This window comes from Oreochromis niloticus, linkage group LG3 (genome assembly GCF_001858045.2).
Source record: "Oreochromis niloticus isolate F11D_XX linkage group LG3, O_niloticus_UMD_NMBU, whole genome shotgun sequence".
In the NCBI taxonomy this organism is placed as follows: domain Eukaryota; kingdom Metazoa; phylum Chordata; class Actinopteri; order Cichliformes; family Cichlidae; genus Oreochromis; species Oreochromis niloticus.
This window is the reverse complement of record NC_031967.2, coordinates 5,057,521-5,079,711: the sequence shown is the minus strand read 5'-3', so window position 1 is coordinate 5,079,711 and position 22,191 is coordinate 5,057,521. Positions and strand designations below refer to the sequence as shown.

General features: G+C 41.4%; 1 protein-coding gene across 1 annotated transcript in view; it reads left to right on the top strand.

Annotated features, from left to right (window-relative positions):
• The window catches only part of nrxn2b (neurexin 2b), a 643,742-nt gene that overhangs the window by 589,409 nt on the left and 32,142 nt on the right, over positions 1-22,191 (top strand). Inside the window, 1 exon segment of the mRNA XM_025905407.1 lies at positions 10,172-10,343. Coding sequence (XP_025761192.1) covers positions 10,172-10,343 — 172 coding nt within the window.

The following is a 22,191-nucleotide window of genomic DNA, read 5'->3' as shown; positions in this document are numbered from 1 at the left end:
CTATGAAGGCTTGAAGTGAACCAGGAGCAAGGGTAGCTTCTTAGGTCTCAGCTAACTGCATCTTTATTGTACTTGCAGTGTATTCACCTAATTATGTGACCAGCTTTGAGATCAGCCACTTTTGCTGTTTGATAATTGATTTATTCACACTGATTTCAAGTAGGTTTCAAAGTTCAAATGCATTTTCCAGATTTATTTTTTGGTATATAATGTTTAACTTATTTTGAGGTGGAGTGCTTGTCAGCATTTAAGGATTTTGAAAATATTACTTTCATAAATATTTGATGGAATAAGTTTAATATTTCATTCATTCATTTTATTTTTTAAATTAACAGCACAATTATAGTCATTATTTCATATCGTTGTACATTTTTGACCTCGTCAGAGCATCAAGTAAGAGAGATAATTAATACAGTCCCACCAAATGTACCCATACAATGTCAGAAAGGATTATTATAGTACAAAGCTACTAAACAAAAGACAGATTATGCACACTATTCAAGGACTCAGCTATCTCATTTCACAGTTTGCTGACTAGGTTTAGGCTCCCAGACAGGAATGAGCTCCAAACCCATTTTATTTGGAGTTGATGCACCTTTCTCTGTCAGACGCAAAGTACTCTCAGTATCAGTTCTTTCTCTAAGATCATTCACGAGAGCGCATGGATCAATTGGATTCTACCAGACCCATGTTAGTAACTTCAGTCAACTCAGTAATGAGCCTCTGAGGAGTAAAAGAGCTTTTGATGAGGGCAGACAGATTAGAAAATTGAGGAAAAAAAGAAAAAGGAAGGTTACAAGCTAAAGTGAGAGAAATGATAATTGGAGATACCGTAAGGTGAGGCAACAGTCATTCGTTCTTGTAGAAAGTTATATATAGAAAATAAGGTTTTATTGTTCTAATGGCTGAATTGCCATTTTAGCTTTATTTCACTATTTCACATCTTTATTGCAAGCTTTGGAACTGGGATTACAAAGATACAATCAATAGAAATTTTATCATGATTTAATATAGAATTCAGAAACACCTGCTTCTTTAGTTTGCCAAGTTTCTAATATCTTTACAAAGCCAAAAAAAGTCATTTCGGTCGTCACTTATTGCTTTGGTTTTTCCCATGAAAGGTGTTCAGTATAATGAGGTTTTGTGGCAGGGATTACTGCCGTATCTTAGAGTTAAATGAACTGATGAAGAACTGTGGGGAGCTGGTGAAAGCAAATTGAATACAAAAAAGAGACAAGAATGGAGGAATCAGTGTGGATAGGAAACTTTATTGGTCTTGAAAGACCCTCACTTCCTGGTTCCAAATTAAGTCGCCTAAACTGAGAAATATCTGTGTCTGGGCCTACCAGTGCTTGTGGTAAAAGTGATGAATCATGGGTGTATGGACATTGATTTCTTCTATCAGAGTAACAGAGATTTTTTTCTGGCTTTGCCTCGGGGGGATCCCCACCACCACATCATCACCCTAGCTTCACTGCTGTTACTCCAAACGCTTCATTCTTTCCTTTTCTCCAGATTCCACATCCATTTCTTTTCATTGTCTTTTTGTTACAATGATAACACAAAAAACTGGATCACCACTTCATTCCCCATTCTCTCTCGCTCCTGTTCTTTGTCTTCCTATATCTTCTTCCTCTGTCTGCTTTATCTTTTCCATCCTCCATCCATCTCTGGTTAGTGACTGGAAAAGGCCCTTGACATTGCTGTTTCAGATGTTCCAGTTTCACTTTGGCATCTTGATAAATTTAATCTACCTTTACACATCTCTTGGCGGCTAGTAAGACTGAGTAGTAAATGATGACTCTATTTTAGCACTAAGGTGGCATATTACCTCAGCACCGTCTCTTTGATTTATTCATTTTTTATTTGATTAAGTAGTGAAAGACAGAACGGTCACTCATAATGGCTTGTTTAAGATGATCATTTTATTTACATGTGGTGATCGGACCTGCAAAAACCCAAAAAAGGGCAATGCTTTAGTATAACAAAAAGTTCAGATGAGTTTGATGCCCTTAGGCAAGCGTACTTGTGGAGGAGGCTGATCTTGGTGCAGTCTGAAAATTACAAATTGCATCTGATTTACTGAAGCTGCTAGAATCGATATTTAGATGCCAATTAGATCTAAGCTGAAAGGACTCTGTTATAGTGAGAAACCCAGTTTTGCAGTTTTCTTCGTTGAGTGCCTCAGTAACCTGTTGGACTACGGCTTAGATGTGCTTACTTTAAGCTGCCTCAAAACGTGATGTGGCGACCAGAGGCCCCAGGATTACAAGTGAACAAAACTGCTAGCGATGTGGAGCAGATTGTTTCTGTGATCAATTTTCTCAGCTTTAAGATTGAAGCTCATCATTGAGATTAGCTCAGATATATTGTTGACCTGGTTATAAATAAATTAGTGTAACCCAAGCAAATACATAGACTGGTTCTTCTATAGTGGTGCTTGAGTATTCAAAACACTTTATACAACAGGTTTCATTCACACAAAACTTTTTCATTGTCTAAGTGCTTTATATCTAACACCAGGGTTCAGTATCTTACCAAATGTTGACTTGCATATGCAGAACCCAACCACCAACCTTTGATTAGTAGATAAAGTGCTTCTGAGCTACAGTCACCCCTGAATCTATCCCTCACAACAACACAGAGCCCCTGGATCCCCCCTTCTCTGGGGTCAGTGGTTAAGGTGTTCATTTTAACTTGTCGCCCACCCTTACCTTTAGAAACACATCTGAAAATGCAATAAAATTTTAAAAAATGTAAAAAACTGATTTAAATTTGGTCATGTTCCCCTTTGCGATCACCCTCTCATGCAAGTCTGGACAGCTTTGAAATACATGAGTTTTTTGGTCACACATTTTGGATTCCCACCTGCCCCAGTCGCCAGATTTGCCTCCCTGTGAGTCCTTCCTCTTCCCCAAAATGAAATTCAAGTTTAAGGGTCATGGTTTGGAAGGTAAATCCAGCCTGCATCACAGAGGCACAAGTGCAAGGAGGTAGAATTAAACTCCCACTGAAGTGATCTGAAAATATTGAGAAAACAACTTTGAAGCCCAAGTTTACACCAGGTTGGTATCATGGTTTTTATGGGGCAGTACTCAGAAATTCTTGATTACAGATCCTATTTACAGTAATATCAGTAATATGGACTCACCTGATTAACAAGGTGGGGGTTTTTTGTTTTCAAAAAATGTAGATATTAGTAGGAAAAGTAAAAACACAAATGCTATTTGTAACAGAGCATGGGTACAGTTACTTTTCAGATGCTTTGTATCATCATTCACATCCCAATCAGAAGGATAATGCAAAAAAAAGGTCCCCATGACAGTGTGCACGTGTATCCATGAGCTCTTGGCAGCTCTGTAAACAAGGCTGCAGTGTGTTGCGGTACCAAGCAATCTCACTCAAGGACATTCCCACGTTTGCATACAAGTGTGTGTGTGGTTTGGGGGGGTTTTAAGGCATTGAGCAGGTCAGCTGTCAGACCTCCAAGTATTACAGTTATTGTGCTGAAGGATACCATCCATTAACTCAGTGGTACGGTACATGTAGCAGTCATATCAGTACTTACTATATGCGAGTAAACGTTGTTTTTGTTGAGAGTGGCAACAATCAGGATTATAGTGGACGGTATTTTGGCTGATTTGTGTTTTTTCTTCCTTCTTAGTATGTTCACTGTTTTTTCCCTCTGTAGTATTTTGGTTTACTGCCGGTATGTGCGTGTGTGTACTCGGGGACAAATAGGCAAACCCAGTGTGAGTCATCTGACAGGAGATTCAGACACATCAGTGTATAGTCTCTCTCTCTCTCTCACACACACACACACACACACACACACACACACACACACACACACACATAGATATATACATGCACTCACATCACATCTGTCTAAGTCATTGATTTTTCAATGCGATCTGATTCACTGTTAGAGTGGCCACTCAATATTTGCAGTGCAAATGTGCTCTCATAGCCATGACCACTGCTGGAAATAACTAGGCAAAGAAAAGAGATCGAAGAGGATATGAAGTCCCTTTAAGATGAGGTGCTCAAGGTGACTGCAAGAGACCACGGCAAGCACATACAAATGTTAGCTGAGCAGAAACCGAGAGAAGGTGTGGCAAAGGAAACCATGTTTTCTCTGCAAAGCGACTGTTTTGCCACAGCCCTCCTCTTTTTGCTACATAAACCAAATCAAAATGACACATGCAGCTCCGTCTGTAACAGCACTGTGTCATTTGAGGTGACTGATAAGAAGGGAAGACATGAAATCTGCGAGCTACAGAGCAGTTTACTGATTCAAAATGGCTGCTGGCCCTCAGCAATTCCCTCTTTCTGTCGCAGATACTCTGAAGACGTTCAGTGAACGGACAGTGGATGATTTAGCCGGCAAGAAGTCTACATGTTATGCAACCACGTATTTCTCCTTACATAACGCTGCAGTTTCTAAGTGGAAGCTTAGCCCCACTATACTGTTCTCCTTGTAGCAGATGCCACAGCGGATCTGCACTCGCAGGCATTATGCATACATGTTGACAAGCTGATTAGCCAGGAATCAGTGCAGGAATTAAATTCATGAGGAAAATGCAGAGATACCAAGTGATGGGGTATCAGCTTGCAGAAGTCTGTGGGATATTTTAGGGAAAAAAATCACCAGTATAAGTCGGTAACTGTAAATAGCATATGGAATTTTACATTAATGCACAGAGTCTGCAAATACGTTAAAATGCTTAGCTCAAGCTGAATGAAATATTAAGCTTTCCTACACCACATGGATGTGTCAAATATTTGTGTACATACATATATAAGAATTGATTGCTTTTTCTTTGGGCGCCCAGTAAAAATCAATTTATCATTCTTTTTTTTATCCATGCTGCTCTGCTGGCTGATTCATAAGCTAATAAATACTGCAGTTCTGCACACTTTTAGTGGCATGTCAAGTTAGTCTCAAGCAGATACAGCCTATGATAGATCCAAATGAGAGAGAAGCTGATGAATCGTTTGCATTTCCAACAGCCAGAGGAGTATTAATATGAAATCTATCAAACCAGCAAATCCCTGAACTGGTCAGCCGTGTTTCAGAAACAATTTCTCCAGGCAAGTTACAGATACAGCAAAATGCAAAACACCTTGAGTGATTTAAACAACTGCAACTGTCTCTGCCCCAGTCTTGCTGAATCCACTTTCCAGCAGTTGCATCTCTGTTGTTTCCTCTTTCTAACTTGTCTGTTTAGCATTTATGTATCAGATCTAAGGGGGAGATTCAGAAAGACTTTGAGGAAATGCAAATATGTCAAGTAGCAGATGTGTGTAAAGATGAAGCTGTAGGGTGTGTTAGAAAGGGAGAAGATTGAGCAGGCGAGGAAGAAATGAAACAAAGAATCAAATCCTTCAAAAATGCTTTCTCATTCCCCCTTTGTCTATTTTTCCTTTTCTTAATTGACTACCAGCATGTGAGCAAAAGAAAGAACCAGATTTTGACACCTTCAAAAGGAGCTTTGATCTCAAAGCACCTTGAGGCCCCAGAGGATCATCAAGGTTCCCACTGTCCTTTTATCGCACAGTGTTTCTCTCTGCCCCTTGCTCCTCCTCCGCCTCCTCCTCTTGCTCTTCCTTTTCTGCTTGGTGTGATCAGCGAGAGCTCGCTGAGGCTGCCTGATAACCCTGATACACACATACACGCCGACTGCAGCCTCTGCCTCATTCTCATTCCACTCCCGACAGCAGCGTTTACCTCGACGCGCTCTCGCACGCCGCAAGGTCATGTTGAAATATTTCAGACGGAAATGCACTCCGTACTGCTCTTTCTCTGGCTGCCGTGCAGAATTCCAAAGTCAATTTTCTTTTGTCTTTGAGAACAAGGAAGGAGAGACTCTAATGAGAAGATTACAGAAACTTTTTTTTTCTGGAGGTTTTTTTTTTTTTTTTTTGGTAGCTAAACTCGATTTACTGTGGGAAACTGATGAGCAGTTTGTGCAGTGGTAAACAAATCAGATATTTGGCAAGAACAGCAAGTTTGTACTTAAAGTAATATAATATTCAAGAGGAAATCTTTGATTTTTTTCTTGTCCCCAGATGAAACCTTTCTCTGTGAAACTCAGTGCCTCAGCACCAAAACCGATTTTGGTTAAAGTTGAAACTTAATGGTATTTCGGTATCTCGTCCTACCCCCTCCACTATTGTAGATCTTTGAATATTTAATTGAATCTCAGTAACTCAGATCCTGGCTTCTTCAGGCAGATCAGATGTAATTGAAAATACATCTGATCATAAAGTAGAGCTCCTGCCCTCCAGTCTACCGTGGACCTGCTCCCTTTGCTACCGATTTACCCATGGAAAGAAAAGTAAGATGAGCTACCCTCTAGATAAAAGTGGAAAACGTAACATTCTTGCTCCTGACATTAGCTGACAGCTACAGCAGATTAAGGGCTGCTAAGCAGTCGTTGAGAAGCTGTGGTGTTTAAAGAGCAGCCAGGGTTTATTGTAAGTTACCTACTAGTCCCTTCATTTCAATGTTGCAGGCTTGACTGCTCCCAGTCATTCAAAGAGTTTTTCTTTTCCTTCTGTTTCCAGAGATATGTTCGCTTAAGGGAAACGGCCATTAAAATGTCATTACTGCTACACTAAAATCATTTTTAAAAAAGCACTGGTTCCCAGCGGCTTCCCACCGTAATGGGCTCGATACATTCCCTCAGCACCGGGAAGAACTCTAATGTTGCGGAACACAAATGCTAATCTCTCTGTAAATATCACTCAAATTCACTCCCTTCTGCTTTTCAGTTGTAATAGCATGGATTCATTCTGCTTCGCCCTGGCAAATTGAATTAATTCTCCAAGCAAGGTGTTATGATTATTCTAAGCTTCCTAGTGCGTGGGCTGTAATGGAGATGATCCTGGCATTTCTGCTCGATCCAAAAGCATTTCACTCACCCTCTCCATTTTGTTTTTTCCCATTGCAATATCTAAAGGGTATCAGTACTGAAAGCTTTGATTAAATCGTTATTCTTGTGCACCTCACTAATTGCTCTAAGACGGTATTCCTGTTGGTGTCGTCAAATCTGCAGCATAGTAGATTTTGGCATTCACAAAGAGAGCGGGCAGGAAGACTGTGAGGGTCAGTCTATAACATGAATCAACTGATTAAGTGGCTGAGAAGCTGGAAGCACTTTGCCATTCGAGACATCCAACGAGCCTCCTTGCAGAATGAGTCCATCTACAGAGTAGTCCATCAATTTCATACAGATCTAGCTTCATTAGGAGCATCACGTAGGACAGCTGAGCTCTGCTTCCTGTTGTGTTCCACACTGATTCCTTTTGCTTATTCTGGCTGTTCAACTGTGTCTTATGTTCTACTGATCCCCGCGAAGCATTAATCACAACCAACATGTTGCGCCGCCATTTGAGCATGCTCAATTAATACCCTAATCACGGCTAACATCGGTGCATGGCTGTAGCGTGGCCTTGGCTGAAAACTATAACAACTTTACACAGCAGCAAAGAGCAGTTAAGATGCACATAAATTTGGCTGATTATACTGATCATTAACTTACTGTACAACCTTTGCACTTATTTACTCAATTAACTGGCTATTTTGAGATCTGTTAACATTAGGGGTGTCTTATTTTCTTTTTTAAAATACTTAATCAGCTATGAATAATGGAAAACTGCTGCAAGCAAAAGCCACAGGTTCACCCCTGAATATCTTGGCATATGGAAAGTGGCAAAATAAATGCACATACCTAATGAGGTAACAGAATCAATGAAGTTGTAGCTGCAGTGAGGAGATAGCACTGTGCAAATGTGACCCCACCGGCAAATGAGCTTGACCTGCTGTGACAGTCGGGAAGTGTTGCTGTCTGTAGGATGGGCAACAGTAACCAGAGCAGGGTCTTACAGCTGGGCAAAAGTGCAACAGAGGTTTTGCAGTCAGACAGACAACTTGCATGCAGTGGTGCTGTCTGATATGTCCTCTGTTTCTCCCTTTCTCTCTCTCACCCTTGTTCTATGGCTCTCTGGCAGACTGTAACTCTGTAAATGACTTTGACCTTTCCTGGGACTGAGGACAGGAACCACAGAGGGAGAGGAGAGAGATGGCGGGAGAAGAGAGTGGAGTAGGCGGTTGACTGTAATAAACTCGAAGCAGTGGGCGGCTGTCAACACTAATAGATGGGAGAGGGGAGGGGGGGTCACCCGGTTGATGAATACTAAAGGTGCCTGAGTCCTCAGCAAGTACTCTGTTCCCTTACCAGGCTAGTATGTGTGGGATCTGACGCTCTGAGTGTCATCAGACTTCAGGCAGTCGGGGCTTTTTGTGTTGACTGAAGAAAAATATCTTTTGATTTTTGCCAAAGGACAACAAAGGAACAACAGTATTAGTCTATTAGCATGGATTGTTACACGGCTGGATGACTGCAGTTTAACTGTGCAGGGTAACTGCTGCTTAGTTGACAACTCAATTGCTTCAGTCAGTGTAATTCATTCTCAAACACAAAAGACATGATTTTTTTTCTCATTATGCAGTGCCAGTTGGAATCTAGCTACGCTCAACAGGGGTATCTTTGGGTAACACAAGTAACAAAGACAACAGTGTTGTAAATAACAATTATCTTGAACACCAGAAAGAATAAAGCGATGGAAAGCACTGGTCAAATTAAAATGTTAGTTGTTGGTTCATGATGGTGGATAAACAGTTGATACTATTGGGAACACTGATGTTTTTGCAGCCAGCTGAGTAGCTGTTGAGATATTTTTTCCAGGGACTCTATAAATCATCTCTAAAGACAGCTTAAATGGCACAATGTCCACAAACTTAAACCTAAGCAATAGCAATAGCCTTTTTATAAAAAAGGTAAATAGACTGGTTCTTATAAATCGCTTTTTTCTACCATATTTTTCGGACTATAAGGTGCCCCGGATTATAAGGCACATTAAGCGAAACAAAATAAAGTGAAACTTTATTCAACTCTTTCATAATAACTCTCAACATTGTTAAGTTTTAACAAATAAAATACAGAACAGTACACTCACTTTTTCAGTTCATTCCTCTTCCACAAATCCATCAAATTGTGATGTTGAATTATCTCAGAGCTGCTTTATTCGTATGTTCTACTGCATGACTGATAGCCTAGAGTTTGAAATCTGCTTTGTAAGCATGTCTCTTAACAGGTGCCATTTTGGGGTCCTTGTACACACAGTACGTATTTCTCTGCAAGGCTCCAGACTACAGTAGCCGTAATGCTCCGACAATCCAGCTTTGTAGCTTACCAAAGTAACATTTTGACAGATTTATGAGGGCCGTGTACCACATAAAATCGGTTCGAGGTCAGTAAGCACAACCAGAATTAATACATAAAGCGCACCAGATTATAAGGCGCACTGTCGATTTTTGAGAAAATTTAAGGGTTTTAAATGCGCCTCATAGTCTGAAAAATACAGTACTCGAGTGTACTTGAGTGCTCAAAGCACTTTGTAAAACGTGTTTTGTTTAATCATTTAGATAAAGCACTTCTTTTTGTCTAAGTCAGGGATGTCCAACTCCAGGCCTGAAGGGCCGGTGTCCTGCAGGTTTTAGATATCACCCTGGGTCAACACACCTGAATCAAATGATTAGTTCATTACCAGGCCTCTGGAGAACTTCAAGACATGTTGAGGTCATTTAGCCACTTAAATGAGCTGTGTTGGATCAAGGACACATCTAAAACCTGCAGGACACCGGCCTTCGAGGCCTAGAGTTGGACACCCCGGTCCTTTCTATTTAACATCCACACATCGGGAGCTACTTAGTGTTTAGTATCTTGCCCAAGGATGCTTTGGCATACAGCTTGGAACAGGCAGGATTGAACCATCAACCTTATGATTAGGAGATGGCGTGCTCTACTTCCTGAGCCACAGCTACCCTACCTAAAGCTGAATATTTAAAACATTTGGATCCTTTAATCGTGGCTCTCAATTCACCAAATCCATGAACACATGAATTGTACCAGATTCTGTTTGAAACCAGATGTTGGGACGGGGCAATGGACAATGAGGGATTAATCTTAAAAGAGACCGCGGACAAGCTTTTCCACTAACCCTGACCCTTCATGTCATATTTTATGGGTATGTTTGAACTTAACGTATTAGTGCATGCTGGTGCATTTGTCTGACCATATATTGCATCAACCTCTGTTTACAGGAACGGGGAAAGGTCGGCGTGATCTTCAACGTGGGAACAGACGATATAACCATCGAGGAGAGCGCGGTGATGGTGAGCGACGGCAAATACCACGTGGTGCGATTCACACGCAGTGGTGGAAACGCCACGCTACAGGTGGACAACCAGCCCGTCATTGAACGTTTCCCCTCAGGTAGGAACAGTGGGCTTGATCTAGGGACTGAGGGAGGGAGGGAGCTGTCAGTATTGGATTAAATCCTTCACAGGTCTGAATTTTCCGATAAGCCGGGCAACAAAGTGGAGAGAGAAAGAAGGAGCTTTGCAAGTGAAATATTCATTATTTTAGCCCCCCAAACTATGTGCAACTAAAAGTGATCTTTTTCTCTCTTAAAGACACACATTCTGTTTTATTTATCACGGCATTCATATTTAGAGGCTGCTTGCATTATTCCTGGTGATTAAGTCCAGTTCTGGTCTAAAAGGCAGGAAGAGCCAAGCAGCCTTCCCGAGGCAAGCGGTCCTCATCTAAGTGCAACCGGCTCTCTGTGGTTAGTCTGCCATTGTAGCTCCTGGCACTGTGAAGCCAGCAGTGAATGGAGGCCAGCCGAACGTGAGTATGCCAGCCACGTATGGTTGGTGAGCAAGGTTTTTAGGCAGGATAAACAGGGAGGAAACCTCAAGCTGGGAAAGCATGGAGGTGTTTTTAACTCAAGCCTCCGCTTCAAGATAAACACGGGTGCAACATCATTTAAACGAGGGCAAACACCCGATGAGTCACTGCTGGGAGTGTGTTAATTCCACCACTCTTTGTTTAACCATAATCATAGTATTCTATTTCAGTCTGAAATATGAAGTTATTTTTGGTTATGCTGAAGCTCCCCCTTAATTTCTCTCTCCAGTGTGTTTCCCGTTTGTTCATGGTTGTTCAAAGGAAGACATTTTGTGTTCCCATAACGACTACGCAACACCACACAGGACTGTCTCATGTTACAAACGAATAAGCACTGTTTTTATTCCGCACCGATGCTGTCCAATGTGCAAACCTCCACCCGTGCCTAAGTCGATGCATTCTCTTCCCGTTGTCTAAAAGCACTGTCTATGTATCATCATTGTTTCAAACTGCAGGGAGACCGCCGCTAATGTGGTCATGATATTTACTCTTGTTGACATATAGAGCAGTGGGACTGTGACATTCTCTGTCACAGCAGTGATCCCATATTCTGAAGCTTTGTTTTGGCATTGAGAGAAGCATATTCTCTCGCTCATCCATCAACACAGCAAGGCCAGACTGAGGGGAATGCATCACAGCCAGAAAAGGAAGTGCCGTGTGACAGTTCACTCTTTTCAGTTGTTATTATGATGGAAATGCAGCCCTTTTTACAACAGCACACACTCCAAAAAGGAGCCTTCATCTAACAATAGCGCAAACCGCTCGGAAAATAACAGCTGAGCAGCCTGTTAACATTGGCAAGTGAGTGTCATCATCCGAATCTATGTTTCGTTTCATCAAGAAACATTAATGCACATCCCATATCGTATTCTTTTTATTCCTCTTCCCTTCCGCCCTCCTCGCTGCGGTTGTTGTCCTCATCAAACATTTCTTTCCTTTTCCTGTGCTAATCAACAATTGAAGAGTGTGATTTTGTTTTTGTTTGTTAGTTTATTTGATGAGTTTTGTGCTCGGGCTGCCAGGGGCTGGAACTTTTAGGAGGTCATGAAGATGAGAGGGGTCGTGTGGGTGGTAGCAGGGGGGCTAACTGGCTGTAGAATCGGTTTGTTTCATTTATGTGAGCTAATTACACTCTAACTTTTTTTGGGTGTCAGCTTTGATTGCTCCCATACCCACTTTGAAGGTTCATCATCATAATGCTTGGGGGGCGGCTTGTCCTAGGGACATAGACATGTTACACATTAGGAAAGCAAAACTTAGGATGAGGCTTAGGCGCAGATAGGTGGAGGAGTATGTAGAGAGAGAGACACTGAGTGAAGGATGTGTTGGGATTGCAACTTCTTAACTGACACATGAGGTGCATAAAGGGAGAGAGAAAGTGATGTTATATTTTTGTAGAGAAAGAAAAAGGAGGTCCCCTGTTGAAACAAGTTCCCATGACCCAGATTGGAGATTTAGACATCTTCTGATTCTCTAAATAGGACAAAATAGTTTGCGCTCACGGTTTGGGACTGTATTCAAACCTACTTCATTTTCTTGATGCTCACATTATGCAGTGTCATTGCTATGTTGTCCCAGCAGAAAACTTATGTCATCTTATGCTGTCGTTGTAAACCAGATTTCAAGAAAAATAGAACAAGTTGTCACGAAAAATGCCTGCAATGGTGTGTCTGTTGGATGGTACAGGTACCATATTTGTCTGGTCCCTCTAACAAAACAAGGAAATGCACTTTCCTGTGAAATCCCCTTCCCCAGAGGGACTTTTGTGACCCACATCAAGCAGTCTCCTTGGTATACTTTTGCAGTTCTGAACCCTGTCTGACATTCTGTGCATATAGAGAGTTACATGTGGGTTCCCTGGGCTTCTGGTAAAAGCTCCCAGAGGATGAGGCCACAAGGAAGGTGGAGGTAAAACAGAGAATTTAGAGCCGTCATTCCTCGTGAAAAAGGCAGTGGCAGATTTCCTCTCTGTATCTTATTCTGAAAAAAAAAAACACGTTTGTGCACACTATTAGTGGCCACAGCCCAAAATATCTGAAGATTACTGAAGATTTTGCATCGCTTTACTCACAAATCCTTTATTAAAACCGGGGCTGGCCAGCAGCAAGCTTTTAAACAGAAGGCCATTTCGAGGTGATGATTTGGAGAGACAAGATGTTGACAGCAAATGTGGTCGTCACGGGTCAGGCACATTCAGCGGCTAAGCAACACGTCTCCTGACGTCCCACGAAGTGATGTTAGTAGTCCTCGGGGAGTCTGTGTGTCTGTGGGTGTTGTGGTCCATGTCTGATTCTACGTGTGACAGTGCATGCATCTGTCTGGGTGCATCACATAGTACAGCATGTTTGTGTGTGTCTGTGTGCATGTGCACATTGTATTTGATGGACAGAGAGCAGACAAAAAGTGTCAGAGGAACGCTCGGCCAACTAATCCAGCATGTCAGGTGTCCCCGGTGGCTCCTTCAGCAACAGTTATTGGCCCGCCCCACCTCCCATTTTCCCAAAATGGCATAGTGGCTCAATAAAAACCTCCCCATGTCACACTGAGCACCTCAACCTTGCCTCAGAAAAACAGGCAGATGTTAGCACCGGTGACATACGGGCTGTAATTGTACCATTTCACACCCTAGTCCCTTTATTTACTGGTCATCTGCTGTGAGAAAGGAAGTGGTCTCATGTGGTTAATTATTTTTTATCTTAAAAGGTTTGTTTATGATTTTATGGCATTGCCCTTTAGGAATATTCATTTCTGAGTGACCAAAGTATTATTTTCTGGTTTGAGGCCTGAACATTTATTCACAGGAAGCCTGTTTGAGAAGAATGTTAATACAGAAAAATAAAAACTTAAGAATGACTGTTGCTCTGCATCAGTGTTTGTTAGTTTATGTATCATACAGTGTTTTTACAGAGCTTCACTGAACATTAATTAAAGCTAAACTGCAGCTTTTAAAAGAAGAAACACATAGTTCCTTTGACAAATGCAAAGTTACAATTATATATAGGCTTACATGGTCGGATAATTAGGCATGCAGATGTTAGCAGACTTATAAATTGCAGCATGGCTAATGTTAAAGAGTCGTGTTTGCTCACTTCTTCATAGCTTTTCTTTATTTTTGCTACTGGCATGCCACATTCGTCAAAGTATATGTAACTTTGTTAAATGCTGAAACCTCCTTGAACAAAATCACAAGTAGTCACTGAGTCTAGAAACTGAGTAATGTCCATTATGTCCATACAGCAGAGTTGTGAACAATGGTGCTTTTAGCTTTTTTCTAAGAGGATGAATGAGTCATATAATGTTTTTCTCTAAAGTTACAGAAAGTTGTCTTACTGAAGTGATCTGAAGGCAATTTATAGTGTATAATGATGGCACAAATTGGTAATTTAAACTTTTTTTGTCATTTGCTGTTGTTAGTTTTTATGGCTGCAGTGATTTTATTTCAGAATGAACTTGTTAATTATGCAGTGGGGACAGGGCTGCCACACTTTTTACCATTGATTTTCTGTTAAAGCTCGTGTCTCTGGAGTCTTGCACAGTGTATATCATCCATCTATCCATTAATTTTCTTCTGTATATCCAATTCAGGCTTGCAGTTCTGCCTGGAGGTACACCACAAACAGCTCACCAATCCACTGTAGGTCTAGCACAGAGACACAGACAACCATTTATAACTACGGCCTATTTAGAATGTCAGATTAACCTAATGTGCATGTTTGTGGACTGTGGGAGGAAGCTGGAGTACCAAGAGAATATGTACTTTTGCTCACTGGTGATTCGGGAGTCTTCGTTTTTTGTGGTAGTTTAATTTTATCGTGAGAGACCAAATATCAACCAAAGCCCCAGAAAAAAAAATGACTTGGTGGAGAAAAACCCTTGTTGGCAAGCACAGCAGTAAGACTTTTCTCGTTTGCTCACCAGGTTTTCACAAATCTCAGGAGGGATTTTGGTCCACTCATCTTTACAGAAACTCTCTAAATCCTTCAAGTTTCTTTAGTGCCCCTTGGCCACTCAAAGCTAATGTGCTTTTTTTTAGCCATTCTTTGTTGCCTTGTCGATATGTTTAGGGTCATTGTCATGCTGGAAGACAAATCCACGACCCATCTTCAGTGTTTTTGCTGAGGTTAAAGAGGTTCTCATGCAAGATTTTATGCGATATTGCCCTTTGGCCCCTCAAACACAAGTAGACCCCAGACAGGCCACCAATCCACTGTAGGGCTAACACAGAGAGATAGACAGCCATTCATAACTATGGCCTGTTTGACTGTGGGGATGGTGTTCTTTGGGTAGATCAAGTTAATGCCAACTAGCTTGATTTTGGTTTCATTTGACCACAACACTTCATCCCAAGCCTTCTCTGAATCATTTAGATGTTCTCTAGCAAACTTGAGATGGGGCTGTATGTGTACCTTCCTAAGCAGGAGGACCTAGCAGGCACTGCAACGTTTCAATGCATTAGTGTGTAGTGTGGTACAAGTGATCTCCTTGGTGACTGTGGTCCCAACTGCCTTCAGATCATTAACAAGCTCCTTCCATGTAGTTTTGGGCTGATTCAGCAGTTTTTTCACGATCGTCCTCAATCCATGAGGCAAGATCTTGCAGATGGAGGGTGATAATGATCATTTTATATTTCATCTATTTTCAAATAATTGGAAATGGAAGAAAATTGCATGAGCTCCTTACTGATGGTCTTTTAACCTTGTGCAGGTCTATAGTTATGTCCCTAGCATCTTTTGAGAGCTCTTTGGTCTTGCCCGTGGCAGCTTGGTGGCGGAGAGGTTGGAATGGAAGAAACTGAATTTGTGGACAAGTGTGCTTTATACACATGACGGATTAAGATCAGGAGTATTTGTAATGGATTGATTGATTGATTCTTGCTGGGTTGTAGAGGATCAAGTACTTATTTCTCTCAATAAAATGCAAATCATTTTATATAAGTTTTTATGTGTCATTTACTTCTGGTTGATAGTCTCCATTAAAAGGAAACTTTCATTAGAGAGTCTTCATTTCTTTGTAATTGAGCAAAATCACAAGTTCAGCAGGAGATTAAATAATTTCTTTGCTTCACTGCAGTAAGGTGGATGTACTGGTCCTCCTGCCTTACACTCTTCTCTGCTGAGCCTTGTCTTGTCGCACACCAGCTCACATTTCTTGTCACTTTCATCTCCACACTGTAAAGGGTGTTCACAATATTATCCCCATGTAAGACCTCACCCAGGTTCCTCTCTCTTGCAAATGATGAGTTCTCGCTTGCAGAAAGGCAGGCAGTAGTTTTCATAAGGAACCTGGGTATGGGCGCAGCTCTAGAAACACAGAACAAGACTATAGGCAGCAGGGACAGTCCAACATTTTGAATGCATCATGGGTGTATATGATTTTGATCAAAAAGCAGATTTAATTCTAAATTGTAGTTTAGATTTTAAAATCCTGCTCATGGATCAAATTCCACAAATGTCTTTTTTTCCTCTTTTTTGAGTTATTCTCTCCCTGTTCTTTACTTTCTTGCCAATCAAGCTGCTGAAACACCCCAAGGAGAGGTCAGATTTAGTGAGTGGAGGCCGCTATAGCAGTAATCCCTCTCTTACAAGGAGCCAGTTGCCCTTTCAACAACTGAAACAATTTTTCCACCTTAGCTGTTTCTAAGCTGTGAAGGGAGACATGTTGTTATTTATAAAGAGATACAGTATAGTTTTTGTAGTAAATTGTAATATGTGAATCTGTTTGTCTGATTTGTGTCATACTACTCCATCACATTAACTCTTTCTGTGAATCTAGGGGTCTGTCTGCCCAGTGACAGCTGGGCTGGGCCCCATTGGATTAGATAGAGAGAGGAAAATTGAATTGATTGTGACTATAGTCGCAGGCCACAGGGAGTTGTGATATTACAGTAAGAATTCAGCTTCAGGAAAAATCCATCCATTTTATGTGGGTTTATACCACACTTGGCATTTGGGATTCACTAAGGTGTCCCCTGAGCTTTGAATAATCATTCTGCATTTTACAACCACAGTTATATCAACACCATCAAAGCATATTGGCTGCGATTACCATATTTTGCTGCCTCATAACTGTGTCATTATGACCAATGAGAGCTCACAGTGTGCAATCCTACTGTTTCCTAGTCATTGAGAGCTGTATTTACAAGCAGCAGATTTACTATGGAGCTGTCACTTTGCTTTAGTTTCTGACTGCAGTTGAGTAGAACTGGAAAGAAGAAGTGGCGGTTAGGGGATGGCAATGGATGCGTGGATGGAGGGTCTGACGGCAGGGGAGGTAGAAGAGAGGAAAAGGAAAGTGCGGCAAAGTGCAGCAAAGGGGATGCATTGCCGAAAATGTCTAATGGAGAAGAAGGAAGAGAGAGGAAGAAAGAGAAGGAGTGGTTTGGTGGGGGGAGGTGAAATCCAGTATGCATGCTGGAAGCAAGCTGCTGTTACTGCTGAGATGGATAAGGCTTTTTACTGATGGATAAAGAATGTTACTGACTAATAAGAGCTTCACAAATTGGATTGCATCACAGCGGGCAAGATTAAGATAAGATAAACTAAGATAAACTTCATTTGTCCCAGATTTTGGAAATTCTTTTCATATAGCCTGTCCAATGTGATAGAGCATATACACACCATTCACGTGCAATGTAGAATCGTGCATGAACTTAGAATAAGTTTGTAAAACATAAATTACTTGCTGCTCCAGATAATGTTGACTTTGAGTAATCCAGCCCAGGTCTTAATACAGATCATAAGACAAGAACAGAAAAGGAAAGAGGAAAGATAAAGACAAAGTACAAAGTCAGGGCTGTTGTTATTGCCTGTTTTCACTCTGTAAGGCACTTAGAGGATCTGTGCAGCGTGAAGGCTGGCATTTATAGTCAGGGGGAAAAAGTGAAGAGGAAAGACATGGATTCGCAGAAGAAGAGAGACTCTTTGTACCAGCAAGGTCAGCTTCAGCTCTTCCGACTGAGTTGTTAAGATGTTCGTACTACTCAGATAAATGGTCTGAGTAAAGGGGTCAACAAAGCTCTTGGCTATGCTCTCTCCTTCCTCCTTCCCCTTTTTATCTTTACCTTTATGTTGCCACGGTGCGTCGGTAACCATCTTTGTCTCTGCTACCTCCGCAGTCAGGGAGACAAAAAAAAAAAAACAACTGGAAGAAAAATAGTCAATGTGAGGAGGGGGGGACTGTGGCAGCCCAGAAAATCTGCTTCCCTTTTCCCTTTAGCAAAAGCTATATGAGAGCACTCTAAAAATAGGGGTGAGCAACTTGATTAGGAAAGAAGGGTGCACTCTATACAGAGTGAGACAAATGGCTGTAGGCATGGAGACTTTAGTTGAACATGGACTAGATTTTACTTCAGCAGCTTTGGCCTCTAAACCAGCAGAACTGAAGTAGACCTGCATCGCTTTAATGTTCCTCCAAGCACTAGATGACAGATGATGGTGTGGGGTGAACTACATGGTGGGATTGGCAGGAAACCATTTTAACTGTCATATGGTATGGCACCAGCAACTTTATATACTGGAAACTAGGCTCGTTTATTCATTTTTCATAACGTTAATAATTCAGTTCCATTTTATTTATACAGTCCTGAATCACAATAACGGTTGCCTCAAGGTAGTTTATATTGTAAGGCAATACAATACATAAAATAATACTGAGAAAATCCAACAGTCAGTCGACCCCCATTGAGCAGACACTTGGTGATAGTGGGAAAGAAAAACTCCCTTTTAAAAGGAAGAAACCAGCAGAACCAGGCTTAGGGAGGGGCGGCCTTCTGTCATGACTAGCTGGGGGTGAGAGGAAGGAAACAGGAAAAAAGACACACTGTAGAAGAGAGACAGGAATGAATAATAACTAATGATTAAATGCAGAGTGGTGTATAAACACACAGAGAGTGCAAAACCTATGGCATTTGCAGCATAACTAAGGGAAAATCAAGGGTCACCTGATCTTGGCTCTAATTAGTCTGCATTGTTGAAACAGCCCCTACATGACTTATTCAGCATTAACGCCAACACAGTACGGAGCAGTGCAAAAGTAACTATCTGCTGGAATTGAGCACAAAATGTTTCCGTTTGCTCAAAATTCTTAAAAAATGTCTTTCACAGAAACTCTATAAACTAGTCATTGGTTATTCTATATGATATGATTTCACATAAAAAATTATGAATCATTTATAAACTTTGAATGACGATAGAGATTTTAATGCACCGTCCCTTGTGAGGTAGTGAATGACTGTTTCGACGATAGCTTGCGCCGAAGAAGCTCTGTGTTTCTGTAATCCGCAGTCGCTAACACAAGTTTCTGTTGTTCATTCATTTTTTTTTGACGTTATTACTATAAACAGGTGGAGTTTTTAAGTTGAACTTTACCCTGAAAACAGCTCTTTATAATAAAAAATAAATAAATATTATTCTTAAAGCTTTAATGTGATTCGATGTGTGACAAACATTTGTCATATTTTGGGCTCTTACATTATTACATTCAGGGTACAGGTACAGCAGAAAAGCCAGTAAGAGTTAATTGAAGTCAGCCAGCTTAGTCACTTGTCTCTAATGATAGTTCCCCCCTCATTCTGCTGGTTCTTATTGGGCCTCTGGTGCTCTGTGACTTCTTGTGATTGGATCTTGCACAGTTGGAAGGTATCTCCAATTATTGGCCTGTGGCTATGGGATGATGGAGAGAGAGTGAACACTAAAACAGTCAAGGAAGTAATGATGAGTAGAGAAAGGGAAAGAGGAGAGACACAGCTAAGTAGTGCAGATCAGGAGAGGGAAAAGATTGCTTTGGGTAATTAGAGAAGTGACAACTTTGATTTCCACACGAGTTGGGGTTGGGAAGGTGGGGGGAGGGGGCTTTCTTTGGCTCACTCTGGCAGCCACCCTCGCACAAATCCACCGTGGCCGAGATGAAAGATGGTGAGGATCCTGTCGAAGCAAGACGAAAGAGGGGAAGAAATGAAAACGAGCTGCTGCATTGATAACTGCTGCAAAGATGAAAGACAGATGAGCTAGCTGTTAAAACAGCGAGCTGTCTGTTTGAGATGCAGGCAGACGTGAATGATGGCTGATGTATTTACATTGAACAAAAGAGCATGGTGGGTAGGTAAATCGCTTTCTTTTCCCTCGCGTTTCACATGAAGAGACAAAACTCGTCTGCAGTCTCTGGTTTAAAAAAAGATGGAGGAGAAAAAAAACAGATCCAAAACTGTCACCTTATCATGTCAATTTTGTCAATTTTTGACTCTTTAAAATCATCTCCCTGAAAAATAGACTGAAATTTGACTCTGGAGTGACACTGGATCCGAATTACTTGCCATCTTTCCCAAACACCTGTTGGAATCACTATAAAATCACAATTTGATCACATTTATTAATAAAAGAACCGAACAAAAGAAAAAAAGGAGCAAGCATGTAAGAACAACAGAGGAGATGCATCTAGTAGCACGAGGTTAGAGTACATACGGCTATGGTTTCTTATGCCAATCTGCTCTTGAAAACACCCAGTGGATAAGAGAGCAATCCATCTAAAGTTACCAAATGAAAAGCAGAATGAGGCTAGGTTGATGGAGAGAGGTTTCTGTGAGAGGAGGAAGAGCGGGATGGCTGCTGGCCAATCGTCTCCAATGTAATCTCCATTCTTATGGATGGATTTCCAATGTGGGTGTCCTGTACAAGGGCATCTGGCTGCCTGCAGAGCTACATGATATGCAGTTGGCTCCTTGGAGAGTTGCTACAAACACAATCGCATGTAATCACACAGACATAGACGTTTGTACTGATTCGCAAAGAGACAGTGTGTGATTCATATGCTGGATTATCAAAACATCCAAATCCGACACTCTCAGACACACTCTGCAGTCCTAGCATGCTGCGCAGGTCCCCTGCCTCCCCTACCTTGCTTTGTGTCTCCCCAGGGTGCCAGTCAATCAGCGTGCCCTTGCCTTGCCCCTAGCAACACAGCTGTGATACCTACCCAAAACCAGTCTGATCATAGCTGTTAATCCCGCCAATGCTCCAGGTGGCAAAGAGAACAGACATGTGCGACTGAGATTTGAGCCTCGGTTGGGCAGACATACAAACATAAGCATTGTGATCCAGCCACTAATGTTGACACGTGCACAGTCGACTACACTGTGCTGCTCACCCTGGGACGAGCTAGTGATGTGCACCCATGATTAAAATACACAGGTTTTATTCATGTCAGGCATTTACACGATGCCTTATGAATACAAGACTTACAAATATGTCACCTTGTACAGTTATTACAGCCCAGTTAGTAGGTACAGGGGTGGCTGTAGCTCAGGCAGTAGAGCAGGTCATCTACTGATCGGAAGGTTGCTGGTTTGATTCCCCTAGTCTGCGTGCCAAATATGGGCAAGATACTAACCCCAAATTTCCTACTCCGATGGATGCATCGGAGTGTGTGAATGTTAGTTAGAAAGCACTAAGAAAATGTACTTGGATGAATGCAATGAATGTAAAGTGCTCTGAGTGCTCAGAAGAGTAGAAAAGCGCTACATAAGAACCACTCCATTTACCATTTATGAAGTATAGGCTTAGGCTCATATTTGATAGGCTCTGTGCCTGCTACACATTATTATTTAACCTAGAAATCAACAATAACAAATCCATTCATTATCATATTATTCCACATTATTATGTTAGATTATTAGAGGACATAGTGTTTACTCCAGAATTACGAGCGAGCTTAAAAATTAATGGTCCAAATCAGGTAAACAAAGGCTAATAGAGCCTCACTTCTGGTCCTAGTATGAATAAAGCTCCAAAAACCTAAGATCCTACATTTCATTAGCCCATTTTGAGTGCATCAAAGACTTTGCAACAGGGCTATTATATTGTTAAACTGTATTCCTTGCATAAGTGTGTGCACCTTTTAAGGGAATATTTCTTTATATCTGATACACTGCTTTCCATTGGTGAACATTGGCTATAAAAGGAAAAAAATACATCCCTCAAAGTAATAGAACCACTGATTGATTACTGATTGATTGTTTATCACTCTGTCCCTCTCTTGTATATCAGATTTTACTTGAGCACCAGGTATGATAGCATTGTTCCTCCATCTTTCATATCAAGCGAAGAGAACAGTCCTGGGAATGGAGTGAGTGCGATAATGGTGGAGAAGAAGAGGAGAAGGGCCCAGCTGTTTAATCTATCCCCCCCCTCCCTATTCTTATGCAGAGCAGGCTTCAGCTGGTGGGGAGAGGAGCGAGAAGGGAGAAGCATCACTGTTTCACACAGAATGACTTATTTCTCTAAGGATCCGAATACAAACAGATGCAAACACACAAGCAGGACACAGAGGAATTTGGGTTTTAGAAATTGCAGTGTAGAGGACATAAAAAAAACCTGTC